General features: G+C 43.4%; 1 protein-coding gene across 1 annotated transcript in view; it reads left to right on the top strand.

The window, feature by feature from the left end:
• Positions 1 to 4,393: 4,393 nt before the first annotated feature.
• Positions 4,394 to 16,416, top strand: part of xkr6b (XK, Kell blood group complex subunit-related family, member 6b) — a 77,602-nt gene continuing 65,579 nt past the window's right edge. The window contains exon 1 of the mRNA XM_080883037.1: positions 4,394 to 5,265. Within this exon, the coding sequence (XP_080739163.1) occupies positions 4,703 to 5,265 (563 nt within the window). The 5' untranslated portion in view covers positions 4,394 to 4,702. The remainder of the gene's footprint in view (positions 5,266 to 16,416) is intronic.

The following is a 16,416-nucleotide window of genomic DNA, read 5'->3' as shown; positions in this document are numbered from 1 at the left end:
ATGCTGATTAAATAATCAGGAGATTAAAAAGCTGCACACACTCATACTCATTAGAGATAATGACATTTTGACTCGGGCTTTAAAGATCATGTGTGCGCTGCATTAGCTGAAGGCGGCTGGGGAGTTTATTCTAAAGAAAGGGCGTGCAGCAGAAGAAACGTTGCCTGAGGTTTTTGTCTTAGCTCGCTGAATAGCGAGGACAACTGCCTGCTGAGATCTTAAAGCATATGAAGGAACACACAAGGAGTCTGAACGGCAGACTCCCTAAAGAGGTGAACGCTTTTAGAACGAGAAGAAGAATAGCAGATAGCTTGGCAGAGGCTACTGTGGACCATTTTGTTTTAGACATTCTGAGCATTGTGTGGGTGTGTGTGTGTGTCTGTGATGTATTGCAAATCAGCACGGTATTTGCTTCACTTGCAGCCTGTCCAAGCTTCACAATAGATGGTTTGCTCTGGGCCTTCCCAGCCCACATCATAGGGAGCGCTGTATAGACGCCAGGGCTAAATTGAATGTGAAACCCAGCATTGCATTACAAACCAAATAACTGCTCTTCTTCTGGGGAGAAGATGCTTTGCTGTCACGAGATGAACTGATAAAAAATAACTTTCAAACCAAACATGCACTTCACAGAATACAACAGACTAACTTAACCTCTATCTTTTTTTTTAAGAGGATGCTCTGAGAAATGTGAAGCTGATTTAGTTTAGCATCTGTTATAAAAGATCCACAACCTACAAAAAAGAAGAAGTTATAAATATAAAAGTGGGTGAAGCATAATGACTGTAACTCCGTGGAACGTGGGAAATCACTGCATGTAACTCTTGCCAAAGACGTACCCACATTTCCCATTAAAGGTGCACTGACAGGCTCCCAGTTAACGTCAAACTGTGATCTGTTAAGTGTCCAAATTTGTCGCGAGGGAACTGAATGCTCACTCCCACACTTCCCACAGAGCAATTTTTTGACATTTATTGAGGAGTTCCGAACATGCTGGAACATCGTCTGGCAAATTTTAGGGGCTGGATAATTAGTACCCACACCAACACCAATTACTCACCCGGGCTCTTCATTCATCTTCTGATGAAGACAATCTCATCCATGATTCATTCCTTCACTTTAACCTTCTGTTCTGAATGGTTCTTGTTTGTGTGATGTTATTTTGGGCATGTCCAGTGAATCAGAGCTGTCTGTCAAGGCAGATAATGACTTCGATGTAGTTGCGGAGTCTAACACCAGAATCTGTTGTGATTTTTCACTGTGACAAATGTCTGGATTTGCACTTCTGTGCTCCATCAGTAGGCTTATTGCCTCTGATCAAGTTGATTAAGCTCCTTCAATGAATAGTGATAGATCTCAGTGTTTCTTTTTTGCAATTGATTAGAACTTCTTTTTCTCTCATTCTCTCATGGTTTATATACATTTACATACACACACAAACAAAAACAAAGCATGAGCTGCCTTCTTAGATTCATACATTGATATTCTGGGGATAATTATTCACATCAGTAGAAGTGACCCATGGTAAAATTTAACATAAGCCAGATAGATGTTATTTACAGCATCACTAATACTCATCCAAAGTAGAGGAGAATCCCACAGTCTTGTTATTAGCTTCTCATTGCCACTTGTATTGATTTAACCTCTGAAATCATAACACAGCCTTGCCTACAGTGCATCATTGATTTGTTCAACCTGAACATATTATTCACAGGATGCCACATTTACATTTGAAGTAAAGCCACACTGCTTCGCGGATTCCTTGTACTTGGGTGGGGATCACACACATACTGCCTGAATAATTTTGCGTATGCCACCCTTAGAAAATCGTCACCCCAGACCTACTCCTCAAAAAAGCCTTATTGTTCCTGCTTTGTATTCTTTCAGCCCTCTGAGTCCATCTGATCCCATGCTTTCTGGATGTGTCGATTTTTGTATGTTTAAAATGTTCTCCCACCAATTAAAAGAAAATGTTCTTGCAAATTAGAAATAAAAATATTTGAATTGATGCACGTAACAGCTATTTACATTGCTTTTTCTAACAAATAAGTATTTATTTGTTTATCTCTCAAAATGTTGGGATTTAGGACCAGGTTTGGGGTCATCACTGACCTCACAGGGTTAAAGGTAACTCATCTCTGATCCAAACCACTACTGTAGGTTTGTGTTTTGCTTTTTTGTGTGTAAAATTATTGTTATTACAAGAAAACAGTTTTGTTTTTTAATTGTTATTGCTCTGAGGCCTTTTTTTCACTGCCTACCCCAGGCCATTAGACCTGAGTGTGCATCCAGAGTGCTGATCACAAGGCACTGTTTAGAGACCTGAGGTACTAACGAAGTTATACCTGCTACTCTGAGCCAAATAACTGGTGGACCCTGGTTAGAAACACTCCTCAGAGATTTTGTTTGACATGAGGATCACAAAGTTGCTGCAGTTGGCTGCATATCCTTGATTTAAATCCCAAAGATGCACTATTGGATTGAGCTCTGGTTCCTGAGCTTACTGAAGTAGTGTCACTTGGTGTGGTCTGGTGTGGCTTAAGATTTGATGTGCTGTGCATTCAGAGATGCTCTTATGCCTTCCTTGGTTGTAACAAGTGCTTATTTTAGTTGCTGTTGCCTGTTGCTGAAGCAGTCTGACCTTCTCCTCTGACCCCTGCTTCAGCAAAGTATTTTCACCCGGAGAACAGCTGCTCACTTCATATTTTCTCTTTTTCAGCCCATTCTCTGTAAACCCTTGAGATGGTTGTGTGGGGAAAATCCCAGCAGATCATCAGTTTCTGAAATATTCAGACCAGCTCGTCTGGCACCAACAACCATCCAATGCTCAAAATCACTTAAACCGCCATTCTTTCACATTCTGATGCTCAGCTTGAACATCAACTAGTTAGGCCTGACCCCTAAATGTAAAGGAGTTGCTGCCATGTAATTGGCTGATTCGATACTACTAATAATAATAAGATGATGACTTGATGTACCTAATGAAGTGGCCAGTGAGTGTAAATATTTAGGGATGCTTTTGTTAGTTGAGTACCAGACATGTTATAGTTTTGTGTCCTCCAATTAGTTTTCATTTTAATTTCATTTTGACTGTTTGATTTAGTTTTATTTAGTTAGGGCTTTTTTTGTATTTTTTTTTTTTTTGCATTTCCGTTTAGTTTTTCATTAGTTTTAGTGTTTTTATTTAATATTGTATGAAGGAACATGCCAGAGGCAAGATATAGGAAAATCAGCATAAGTAGCACAATACAAAACAGAGCTTTTTAAAAGTAGTTAACTCACAGTTTTGTAGAAATGCTAAGTCTCAGTACAAACTAAAGCCTCATCAGGCAAGCTGTGATAATACATTTTGCCAGACTGACAAGGAGTAAACCTAAGGATGTTTTCTTTATAGTTTGAGTTTATTTGAGTTAGTTGTTCACAAAATCATTTCAGTTCATTTTTATTTTCTTTCCCTACAAAAAATATTTTAGCAAACAAACTAAAATTGTATATTTCACCTTAATTTTCAGTTTCAGTTTACTTACAGCAACCTTGTTAGATAGATAACTAGTTCAGACGAAGCGTTCTCAATTAGGCCCTTTGGGAATAAAGACAGAGCTGTCGAGGATTCAGCACTAGACAGCTCCCATCAAGTCCGCACAGGCAGAGCTGAGCAGACAGCGGGGGTGAAGCGGACATGATCCAATCAATCTCACATTGGATATGACCCTGCGTGGCAGCTCAGTGTGCACATTCTAATCACAGTTGTTGAGCCTGCAGCGGACTCACCAGCCCTTTGTTCCCACATGTAACCCGAGGGTGGGGTGGGGGTGCTTTTCAGTATACGCTTAACCCCTCTGATTCCCACTGAAACAAACCCCATCTTATATTTTGTATAGAAGTTACCCATATCGCTCTTTTTGTATTAAAAGTCTAAACATTTACGAGAGAAAATAACCTCATATGCGCTCACACGCATAGCGAAAACCACAGCAGTTCACGTAAACTCTCGGGAGCTGACGTTTTGGGGTTTTTTTGTTTTTTTTCGTAAGCGGAGGAGCTTCTGTTTGCATCCCACAAACAGTGACTCCAAACTGTGTCAGTGTGATTGATTCAAACACTCAAGTCATCACCAAATCACCATCTACATTATGCAGTCGGCCCACTCCTGCATATTTTGGGGCTTCAAATGAGACACTAGATGGCAACCACGTTGGCAGTGAGTCTGTGTGTGTGTGTGTGTGTGTGTGTGTGTGTGTGTGTGTGTGTGTGTGTGTGAGAGAGAGAGAGAGAGAGAGAGAGAGGGGGGGGGGGGGTGAGTTACGTCGGCGTGGGACAGTGGAGGGACCGTCTGCTCATTGCACTCCGCTTGCAGCTGGAGGCGAGCTGCAGAGATGGGAAACAGCAGGAAATGAGATTAATGCGCAGGTAAAAATTGTTGGATCGCAGTCGGACGCATGAGTTGCCAATTAAATTGTTTGAACTCGCAGATTAGATTGTTGTTGCCAGGTGGGAGTAGATCTGCAGTGGAGGGAAAGCAGGGGAAAATGTGCCGTGTCTGTTGCGCCACCGGTGCGCTTTCTGGGGACGGAGCGAGCGACGGCGACGCGCTGACACCCCGCTTTTAGATGGCTCCAACATTTGGGGTGCAAAACAGGTGTCAGGGAAGTGTCGTCACGAACCCCGGAAGCCGGAGGAGGTGGGAACATCAGAGGGAAAGATGGCAGCGAAATCCGATGGTCGCGGGGTCGTCACCGGTTTCGCCCAGCTGCACAATCTGGACGAGGTGGTGGGGACGGGAGAGGACGACACTCGGGACGGCAGCTCATTCCACATCTGTCACTGCTGCAACACCTCGTCGTGCTACTGGGGCTGCCGGAGCGCCTGCCTGCATTACCTCCGGGGGAAGGGGAAGGGAAGAGATGCAGCGCGACCACCGCAGGAGGAACGCCTCTGGCTGGACTGCCTGTGGATCATCCTGGCACTGCTGGTGTTCTTCTGGGACGTGGGGACCGATTTGTGGCTGGCCGTCGACTATTATCACAAACAGGACTTCCTGTGGTCAGGCCTGACCCTGTTCTTCGTGCTGGTGCCCTCGGTTCTGGTTCAGATCCTGAGCTTCAGGTGGTTTGTCCAGGATTACACGGGGGGAGGACTGGGCTCCGTGGAGGGGCTGAGTAGTCGTAGAGCTACAGCCAGTTTGCAAAGAGACAGGTGCTGCCGCCTCTCCGTCTGGCTCTGGCAGACCCTTATACACATCTTTCAGATGGGACAAGTGTGGAGGTAAGACAAACTTTTAAGTTTGGGCCTCAAAAGAATCGGTTAAGCTCCTAAAAGCGCAGTGTTTCCAGCTCCTCTCCTCTATCCACTCAGCCAGCCTTCTAACCTCTTCTTGACTGTCACCTGGTATAACCCGATCTTGTGTACATGGCTGGGGTAAAAAAAAAAAAAAAAACATCAGCACCACTGTGATGCCGTTACGCTCGGCTCTCAGCCTCATTGTGGCTCACATGTATGCATTTACATTTTAGCTTATTTCGACATTCAGTCACACCACGCGCGTTTTAGTTGCGCAAATGTGTCCACATCTGCACAGAAATCGCACCGCTGTGCGTGCACCACAGTGCGCCATTGCGCTTCTGTGGGGAGGGAAGAGAGCTATTTGCTCAGACGGAGCAGGTAGTAACCTAAAGCTCGTGTGTGTGTGTGTGTGTGTGTGTGTGTGTGTGTGTGTGTGTGTGTGTGTGTGTGTGTGTGTCGCTCACATCACAGTGCACAGTCGCCTCAATGCACCCGCTTTCCCCTCCCCGCATCAGATACTCCAACCAGAGGCCAGACGAGCATCTGTTTTCACGGCTCGCAAAAACTACATCTTCCCCCCACAGACATGATGTCATCGATTCCTCTGCGACGCTCGACAGATTTTGGTCACCAAAATCCGCTTTTTTTGGCCATGCAAATTGATGAGCCGGGGGGACTACGGAGATGCTTAAATGTGTAGATCTCAGCGCGCAATCTGTGACATCTAGAGTCTATAGTAGTAAATGTGACACCGGTGCGCATAGCTCTCCTACTATATGTGGGCTGTTTAGTCGGAGCTTCTGGCCGACGAGTTGTTGTTTTTTTGGTTTTTTTGGTGCAGACAGACGCAGTGGCTGGCATTTAATGGGGGTAAAAGTAACGCATGACGGCTGCCCAGAGAGAAGTGGGGAAAATGTAAAGCAGTACACCGTGGGAACCGGCGGAAGGGTCCACCTCATTCTTTTACGGTGTTTGTGTTTGAGAGCAGCCTTTTTGCTCCTCATCGGACAAATGGATTTTTTTCCTAAGCCGTGACTTAGTGTGATGCACAGTAACATCTGTGCTACGGGCTAAATTACTCACACGCGTAAGAGTAAAATGTGAACTAAAACTCACTGACCTTTATGGAAAAAATGGCACGGGCAATTAAATTAGATATCTTCTCGTGCCATTTTTCCAATTTTGAGCCTTGCAGTTTAGTGTAAAGAAAAAAAGCCCAATGTCCTTTTTATGTTCTTGAAAAAACCCCAAAAAAACCCCCAAAAAAACCAACCTCACTACTGCACTAAAGTTAAATTTAGTGCTTGCTGGTGGGTCTCCAGTAGTTTTCCCCCATCCAACCCGTTTTGAGGTACACCTATAGGCTGTTAGACTGATTAGCTGCAGTTGCATTGGCTCATGTTTATTTACTCTAGTGTGATTCGATTGATTATTTTTGCTCATGTCTGTAGTGGGTTGAGGGCATGGAGATTGCTGTTAGCAGTCAAAGACACTGCTTGTGTTGATGGTGAAAGTGGTTGGTCATATGCATCCTAAGTAAAAATGTACAAAAATGGAGAGAACCCTAATTTGCCTAACCTCATTGTTGCACACTCTGTTTTAGAGAAATACCAACGAGCATTTGCTGAAACACATTAGATATTTGCTTCTCTTCAGATATTCAGCATGTAAGGAAAAACACTGATGTAAACAATATAATTGATTATGGCTGTATTAATTACACCAGGGTCCTGGTAGACATGCTGGCTCAGTGGCTTGGCTTACAGAGATTTGTAAATGGAAGTGAGCCATCAGTAGTGTTATTAGTCTGATATGACTGTGTGCATCTTTGTTTAGGTGCCTACGAACTCCAGTAAACCCATTATATAACAGCAGCTGGAAAATAGGTATTTTATCCTGTTCTATTGCCATATTTAAATGAGCTCAGTGCCACACTTGAACTATTTTAAAAAATCTTTTTAAATATATCAACTTCCACATGCAGCTGGCTTGCTTAGCTAAGCTCAAAGATGGAAATGGGGGACCCCAGCCTGACTCTTCCTGTATAATCTCCTCTGGTTGCCTGGTAACTGTTCCCCTGATCCCAGCTGCATAACCGTAAAATAGCAAAGTTAAGTTTATACCAAACAACTTCAACTTTGCATGAACATGAAAAGTAAGAATTTGCACAAGAGAAATCCAAGATGGTTAAAGTACAACAACAGACCGGAGTGATTAAACGTTGCTTATGAGGAACTCAAGGAAACATAATGTGTTGTTGTGTATGTTGTGACAGCACAAAACCTGGGGGCAGGGGATCATTGTCAGGCCACTTTCTCCCTTTGGACATGATCCGCCTGGCTGCTGGTTTGGAGTGGAGGGTCAGAAGCTGCTCTTGTCAGCTTAGTGAGAGTTCATAACCTGAGCCCCACAGGGATAACAGTTGATATGGAGATTATTAGACGCTGCAAGATGCCACCCTGCCAATAAGCAGCATATGTTGTCATACTGCGCTGCATCATGTGGCGTGCGTATATATTAAACTGTTCTCTACCTAGTTCACTTTGTTGCATTTCATCAGCTGTGTCTAAACTTTGAGAAGCATGTCTTTTGTTTCTTTTATGGGTGATGTTGTTGTTTTTTCATGACTGGATTTCAAATGACCAATAATGGCCATTCTCAGGCAAGCTGCTGCAGTATCAGTTTGTGAAATGTTTTGCCATCATTAATACGAGGAAACAACCTGAAGTGCTGACAGGAGTCAAAAACGCTGCTTCATCATGTCTCATTACTGAGTTCTACTTTCAAATCTACATTCAATTAGCTCCTTTCTTTCCCCCCTCTCCTTCTTTGTGTACCTGAGGACCGAGCCGATGACAGAATCGCCGAGCTTGTTTTGCAGTTATCTGCTTGTTAATTGTTGACAGAGTGGGGAGGATTCCTCTCCCATCTGTAATCCCACTATGACACCGGCTGTCCGTAGCTCTTTCATGTCCTCTCTCCCCGTGAGTCGCCAGCACCGCTGATGGTGTCTCCTTGAGCTTTAGAGATTCTCCTCACATACGCTTAGCGGATCGCACATACACAGCGGTCTCCTGGCAGCACGATGAACAGCTTAATCAGTGTAAGCCCAAATTAGTGCCTGGCTGAAAGAGAACTGCATCCATCCGCACCTCATTGCAGGAATCCATACAGAAATTTCAGAGGGTTTCAGGAGGTTGGGAATTCCCCGCAGAACTGGGGCGGGGCATAGTCTACCCCTTCTCTTTTTTAATTCTAATAGCTGTGTAAAAGTGGCAAGCTCCTGTGCTGTTCCGCCAAAGTGAGCAACACTTGTGCAGCAGCGATTGCTAACCACTAAAAAGTGAACGCATTAACATCACATTGCTTCTTCAGCCACAGATACTGGTATTTGGCAAAACATTTTTAAAGATTGTTCTAACACGACTGAAGCATTTATTGGTTTAAACAAGCAATCCAGATGTTAGGCAAAACATTCGGTTTACATGTCCCTACACATCTGTCTTCTGTCTTGTGTGGTTGTTGGCTGAAGGTGAAAGTGTGCATCACAGGTTAAAGAAGTGGAAGTCGTGGGCATATTTAAGAGGTTGGAACCATCCAGTATTGTCGTTTTTTAAACCAACCTTAACAATTAAGGTCAGAATATTTCACATTCTTCTGCATTAACTTTGGCCATTCTTGTTTTGTTTTGTTTTTTTAAGCTGTTTCTCGTCAGCTCCCCGACTAAGGGCACATTAAGAAAATATGCATCAGAGCAACAAGTGGCTAGTCTGAGACATCCATTCCCATTCAGCGTTTTAAACATTGTAAATGGTAAATGGTAAATGGCCTGTATTTGTATAGCGCTTTTCTAGTCCCTAAGGACCCCAAAGCGCTTTACACAACCTGTCATCCACCCATTCACACACACATTCACACACTGGTGATGGCAAGCTACATTGTAGCCACAGCCACCCTGGGGCGCACTGACAGAGGCGAGGCTGCCGAACACTGGCGCCACCGGGCCCTCTGACCACCACCAGTAGGCAACGGGTGAAGTGTCTTGCCCAAGGACACAACGACCGAGACTGTCCGAGCCGGGGCTCGAACCAGCAACCAGCAACCTGAGCCACGAGTCTCGTTCAGCCCTGGATAAAAGACTGTACGTGGTATATTATGAATGACTATTAAAAGTTTCATGTTGGTGCTTTTATAAGTCCAGTAGGTGGGTTGTTTGAAAAAACAAAATCCTTCTGGAAGGGGTTGTTTTTCTTTTAAAGGTTTTGGTGATCACAACTGGCATTTGAGAAGTAATCTGAAAGATGGTGATAATTTGTCAGAATATAAGAAAAAGGCTGGGGAGCTGTGCCTCTGTGAAACGACTGCTCTGCTGGTGTCAGTGCTGAAATTCTACCTCGAGCACCAAGAAAGTTTCAGAGCCTCATCTTGGTATTTTTAACCTTATGAGGTCCTGGTTTCAGATTACACTCAGTGAATATTAAAGGGTGCTTGTATATGGGACTGTGTATTGATTTTTTCCTGTCTCCCAGGCATATGCAGCTCGGTTTTTTCACAGTGTTGTAACCACAGTGATGAAGGGGTCATCTGGGAACTGCGTACCGTGTTTGGATATGATCAAATTTGCTTGTCTTATTTTGTATTTGGTGCACATTTTGAGTCCTTCCTCTCGCACACTTTAAACCTTCACTCGGTTCTTGACAGTTTGTCAGCACACAAGGGAAAACTTTGAAAGTATTATGAGTTTATGTATATTTTTCATTTTGCCATGTCCATCTGAATCAATAGAGTAGGCTGAAAGGTTTCAATCTGGTTAGCGAGAAAGTAGTATTTTAAATATGGTGTCTAAGATCATCGCTGTGTGTGGGATGTATTACTGCTTTTTTTTCTACTCTTATAAATTTTCTTTCCAACTCAGTGCAAGAAAATGAAAAAAAAAAAAACAAAAAAAAACACATCTACAGTGTATATGGAGAATTGCCAGTGAGATTGCTACTCAGACCGGTTAACATATAGCGTCACTCAAATCCTACGATCATCTTGGTTTTTAAGGAATTCTCCAGCTGAACAGAAGCCAACAGCGTGGGGATCCCCCCCCTCCACCAATTCCTCACACCCCCTTACTGCAGCAAGCAATGTTTAAACACTGCAAAATCTGGTTGGTTGGATTATGCTTTAATCCAAAAAACAAGAACGGGCTTACCACCAAGCAACACGAAGGAATCGCCTCATGGTCGATGTCTGCCTGTGTTTCTGTCATGGTCTGACTGGGGCAGACCGTATGTGTTGCAGAGGAGGACTCAAACGCAGACCAAAATGTGGTGTGGATTAACAAAACAAGCCGTTTATTGAGGTTGGCAACGAGGGTACAAAATAATAGGGCATCGGTGAAAACTAAACAATAACCTAAACTGGGTGAACTAATAACAAAACATGAAAAACCTTAACCATAGTGAACTGACATGGGTACCTGGAGATGAGACATGGATGAGCAGACGACCTGACAATGGCATGAAGAAAACAAAAGGCTTAAATACAGACATGAGGTGATCAGGGGAAGTGGCGACACATGGGGGAAAACAGCTGACAGACATAAACCTAATGACAGGACCAGGAGAGGAAAGCTAAATACAATAAACAAAGAACACATGACATTGTCAGAATAAAACAGGAAATACTAAAACATGACAACACAACTTAACAGACCTAATATGTGATGAATAAATACAAAACCCCAAAACATAGAAAACCCAGGAACAATAACTGCCTAAACTAAAGGCAGATAGGAAATAACACAAACTAAATCACATAACAAAATGAGACAAATACAAATATGAACTCAGAGCGCTGGGTCAGAGACCCAGCCTGTGACAGTTTCAGAGCCTGGTAAATATTAATACAGTCTGCGAAGGAGTCAACAAAAGCCTCCCTTGGCTGGCTGGGCTGCTTGTAGTTGCCAAAAAAGGTTTGTAGACGCAGTGAAGCAAGACACTGAGATGATTCAATGCAACCAGCTGCCATGTCAATGCAAAAAAACCACAAGAAAGACAAAAAAAAAAAAAAAAAACAGCCGAGAGGGTGAAAGAAGGGAACGATGAAGGCTTGGATGGATTGGTGATTGGCAATTACATATTGAGAGTTTAAAGCGGTGAAAGATGGGAACATCTTGTTCCCTCCGCCGTGGAGGCACTGGAGTATTTTTGGAATGAAGGGAAGGAGCGATCGATGCCTGGGGTCTTATTGGACTGCTTATTCTCTTTGCTGGTAGCAAAGACAGGGAATCTCCTTTAAAATAAGATATATAAAACATATTATGTATTTATATTTACATGCTAAAGACATCAAAATACATCAGCTAGCAAACCTTTTTTTTTTTAAATTCAGGTGCACATCTACCTCTGTTGTGTGTTATTTACAGGCAGCACATTACATTCCAATTGGTGGATCACATCAGTGTAACGCTGCTCATTTTCTCATTAGCAGTGATAACAGGGAACAAACCTTTAAAGCCAGCTCTCCAAGACAGCCCCCAATTATGTGACAGAGGAGCCCATCAAAATACAAGAAAAGCCGGCTTTCTTGGGAATGCGCCGCAGCCGGGGGTAAAGAGACAGAAAGCCATAAATGGCAGAGAAATATTTGCCTTAGTCATTTGAGAAGCGGAGATGAGGGGGAGAGAGCTGAAAAAGAGAACTCAATTGCTGTTTTGGTTCCATTTCTTCATGACTTTGGTTGAGGCTGGAGCATTGCTGGAAAACGTTTCATTTAGTGGGTATTCAAATTCAGATGTTTCACCTCTTAATAAACAGATGGGTGATTAAACTGGGTCTTGTAAAAGACTCAACAAGCTTTAGTGGAGGGTTTTGACAACACATGGGTACGTAAGGGTAACCCTGTAAATAAATGAGTAGCTAACATGTTGGTTCATTCCAGTCTTGTTTCTACAGGCGGTAACGCCAGCTGTTACTGTAGAAGGCTCTTAAGTTCAGTGCAGGGCAAATGAATACGGATAAAAAGCATGTGATCATGCTTGATTTAACCGCCTCAGGCTGGCCTCCTAAGCAAAACAATATTTTGTCGTAGACGCCTGAAGGCCCTGATGCTAAATTCTTTCTGCCTCTCCACGCTGTTCAACAGACAGAGGCAGGCTCATGACTGAATATCAAGCACACGGGGGGCAGATAGGTTACCAGACAGAGATCTGTATGCGGATCACACAAACACACACACACACACACACACGCACATACGTGTGTACGTGAACCTCAAGGGAGTAGGGAGAAGCTGTTTTTTTATACACCTCTTTATATGCAGTCTCACGTCACAGCATCTTGCTCTCTTACAGGAACCACACACCTTGAGAATAACACATTTCCAGGTCCTGTTTCGCGCTTTGATCAGAGAGTGGTGAGTCAGCTGGCAGTGAACTCCTCCTGTCCTCCCGTGGCTCTCTCCTTTTGCCTAAAGTCATCTCCTTCACTCTCTTCCTTAGAGAGTACAGTCTGCCTTTTGTTGCTGATTGAGTCAAGCGTGTTTGTGACGCTGGTGACATTTGGAGCATTTTTAATCAGACTACATGACAAATAATGCGGCTTGTCTGTGTTTCAGTTTTGGTGACTGGAGGTGTAGCACCAGATAGCAAGGATTTGTTTCTGTGGGATGGATTCATATACAATCTCTGAAAGCAGGTGTGCTGACCATGTTAAGAACCTAAAGTGTGATTTAAATCACTGCTGGCATTAAAATGAGGATGACATCACAAGGGCTATGTCCATCTTTTATGTACAGTTTATTGGCAGTAATATCAAACGACTCCTTAAACTGTCCAGCTCCTTTTGTTTGTCGTTTTGTTTGTGATTGTTGTACGAAACCGTACATTTATTAATGATTCTAAAGTAAACATGTCTTTAAAAGGCACCAGTGGGCTTGTGAGTGCCTCAAACAGGGTAAAAATGTCCCGAGAACGGGGCTAACATGGGTGTTTTCATTCAAACCCAGCCTTATCTTTACATTTGATTAGACAAATACTCGCCGGATTCAGAGTATTGTTCAATTTGCCTTTGTGTATGCTAACATGTTTACACTCGTCTTTGCTGCTCGCTACAGTTGTAGCTTGCCAGCTTGTGGAAATTGGCTTGTGACGATGTAGGATTTATTGACTCTGAAGTCTCTTGTTTGCTCAGCGTGGCGTGCGGCTGGTTTTATTGGCTGCATCATTTCGGTTCCCGGTCCTCCCTACAACTGTCTGCTAATCCCATTCTCCTCTAAACAAAACCCTAAATCGGCCCTTTTTGCCACTTTCCCCTTTGAAGCCTTCACAACAGCACGTGTGATGTATATTCCCCCATTACCCAACTGCATACTCTACTCAGAGAAAATCATTACGTGGGCCCATGGGCTATCCAGTGTGAGCTGAAATACTCACATACAAAAGCTATTTTTCATCTAGAGTCCCTTGCCTAATAGCTGCATCTCTAATATATATTTATGCCCCTTTTTCTCCTGGAATAGGTGAGGCCCACATTCCCAGATGGACCATTTGAGTTCATCATGTGTCCTCCCCGTATAGTCTCTCTATCCATTAGTGCTTCATAAGCTCTGTCTACCCTAACATATGTTTTTATTTTTATCCCTCTCTCTCACTTACATCTATTAATGTTCTCAGCCTCCTTATAAACCCCATTACTCCCCCCTTCATCTATCCTGGAAGTAGACACCACACAGTCTTATCCTCTCCTGCTGTAGTTAGAAAGATGGGGGCTCTCTACACGGTGTGCAGTGTCCCTTACCACTAGTTAAAGTCATGATGCTGCCTCCCTCCCCTCTATATTTCTCTCTATGTCTGTGCTTCTCTCTCTCTCACTGTTGCCCTCACATAAAGCTGCATTTGACCTCCATTTCTGTCAAGGAAACTGGAGCATCTGGCTCCTGCCCCATTACAACACAGCGCCTCTTCCCTCCCTGCCTTCCTTATCCTGCCATACCACCCATCTTATGCTCCCTGCAGAGCCCATTTTCAGATCTCCCACGTTCCGTTCCTCATTTCCACCCTGACAAAACGTCTCGTTCCTGCAGGAAACTGTTACACCTCGGTTCAAGAGTCCACCTGTGGCGTAATGGCTCTGTTCTCGCAGCTCATGGCATTCCTTTAGATTCACAGCTTTTCACATGGCCACTTATTTATGCTCTGCTGAAAAGACCGCACGCAACAGAGCAAGTCATAGTTCACGTTGTAAAAAAAGGGAGAGCGCACAGTATTTCATTGTAAAATCTGAAACGTCTTCGAAGGTGCGTTGAATGAGATTTCGATGCTAGGGCAGAAAAACAGGTTTAAAAAGGTTTGCTGGTATTGCAAATCCCACTGAGAATCAACACCCGGCCGTGCAGTGCGTGTGTGTGTGTGTGCGGTGCAGCTTATGGCCACTTTTCAACTCAAGGCAAAATAATGTTAGTTCAGAGAAGCTGCAGGCAGCCCACGAGATCACACCAGCTGACTGTACACAAGCTGTTCAGTGTGAAGTGGAGAAAAACAAGCAACAGGTGAAGGAAGGCAAACATCAAGCCAAACAGAAAGCAGTCTTTCTCTCAGTAATTGAACCGATAAATCGAGTAGAACATATAACATTAGAGTGAATAATAATGCAAAGTATGCAAGTGTTTTGCTGATCGAAATAAAAACTCACTAACAAGTGATTCCAACAGGACGGACGGCATATTCTGCTTCTGCAGGTTGTGTAAGGAGCTGGAAGAATCTGGTTTGATATAAGCAAGAATATTTTCTGCAAGTGGGTAAAAGTTGTTTTATTGCCACTTTAAAGAAGATATTTCAACAGACTCTTACATAACAATGTGAACAAACAGGTTCAAAAGGCTTTTAAAGACTTTACAGCCTGAGCATATATCATCCCAAAGGAGCTCAGGTGACTATGGAGGCCATTTGAGTGCAGTGAACTCACTGTGATGTTCAAGAAACCAGTTTCAGGTGATTTGAGTTTTAGGACATGCTGTGTGCTTCCTGCTGGAAGCAGCCATCAGAAGGTTGGCATGCTGTGGTCAAGGATGGACACCATCAGCAGCAATAATCAGGTAGACCATCGTATTTAAACAATGCGTATTTTGTGCAAAGAGATGCAAAGTTTGTCAAGAAAACATCCCCCACACCGTTAAACCACCAACAGCAGCCTGATAGAAGGCAGGACGGAGCCATGATTTCATGTTGTTTACACCGAATTCTGAACCTGCCCTGTGAATGTTGCAGCACAAGTCGAGTATCGTCAGACCAGGCAGCATTTTTCCAATCTTTTATTGTTAAATTTTGGTGATCCAGTGTGAATTATAACCTCAGTTTCCTGTTCTTAGCTGACAGCGGCAGTGCCTTGTGTGGTTTTCTCCCCTCTGTAGCCCATCTACTCCAAGGTTCAATTTGTTGTGTGTTCAGAGATGCTCTTCTACATGCCTTGGCTGTAACAAGCACTTATTTGTGTTACTGTTGCCTGTTATTGAAGCAGTGCACCCATTCTCCTAAGACCTCTGGGATTAACAAGGACGTTTTCACCCAGAGAACCACTGCTCGCTGGATATTTTCACTTTTTCATACTATTGTCTGTAAAACCCAGACCCTGGCTGGTTGTGGGGAAAAACCCCAGTATATCAGCAGTTGATCTGATGATTGGTTTGAACTTTTGCGACCATTTCTACAAGCCTCAGTGCACTGAGTTGCATTTGGTTCGCTAATTAGATATTTGCATTAACCACCAGCTGAACAGGTGCATCTAACACATTACAGTATGCTACAGTCGAGGTCTAAGCAGTTAATTTTTCAACAACTATTAGTTTCCACATGAAGTATTCATAAGAGGTGCATAAATGATGACTGGATATTTTACAACATAATAATCCATTCTTAACAGTGTGAAAACCAACACTGAAAAACTATTTATGCACACAAGCACATATACACACACATATTCACTCACACACACTTTGATGCTGTCTGCGCTTTATTCATATCTAGTCTGTGTCTTGAAAGCTGGCTCAGCAGTGTTCAGTGAAGACCACCATTGTTTGAGTCTAATCATGGCCGACGCTCCAGGCGTCAGTTTGATAAACAGACAATCTCTGCTTATAAATAATTGA

This window comes from Rhamphochromis sp. 'chilingali' (genome assembly GCF_963969265.1).
Source record: "Rhamphochromis sp. 'chilingali' genome assembly, chromosome: 5".
Taxonomy (NCBI): domain Eukaryota; kingdom Metazoa; phylum Chordata; class Actinopteri; order Cichliformes; family Cichlidae; genus Rhamphochromis; species Rhamphochromis sp. 'chilingali'.
This window is presented reverse-complemented; position numbering and strand designations above follow the sequence as displayed.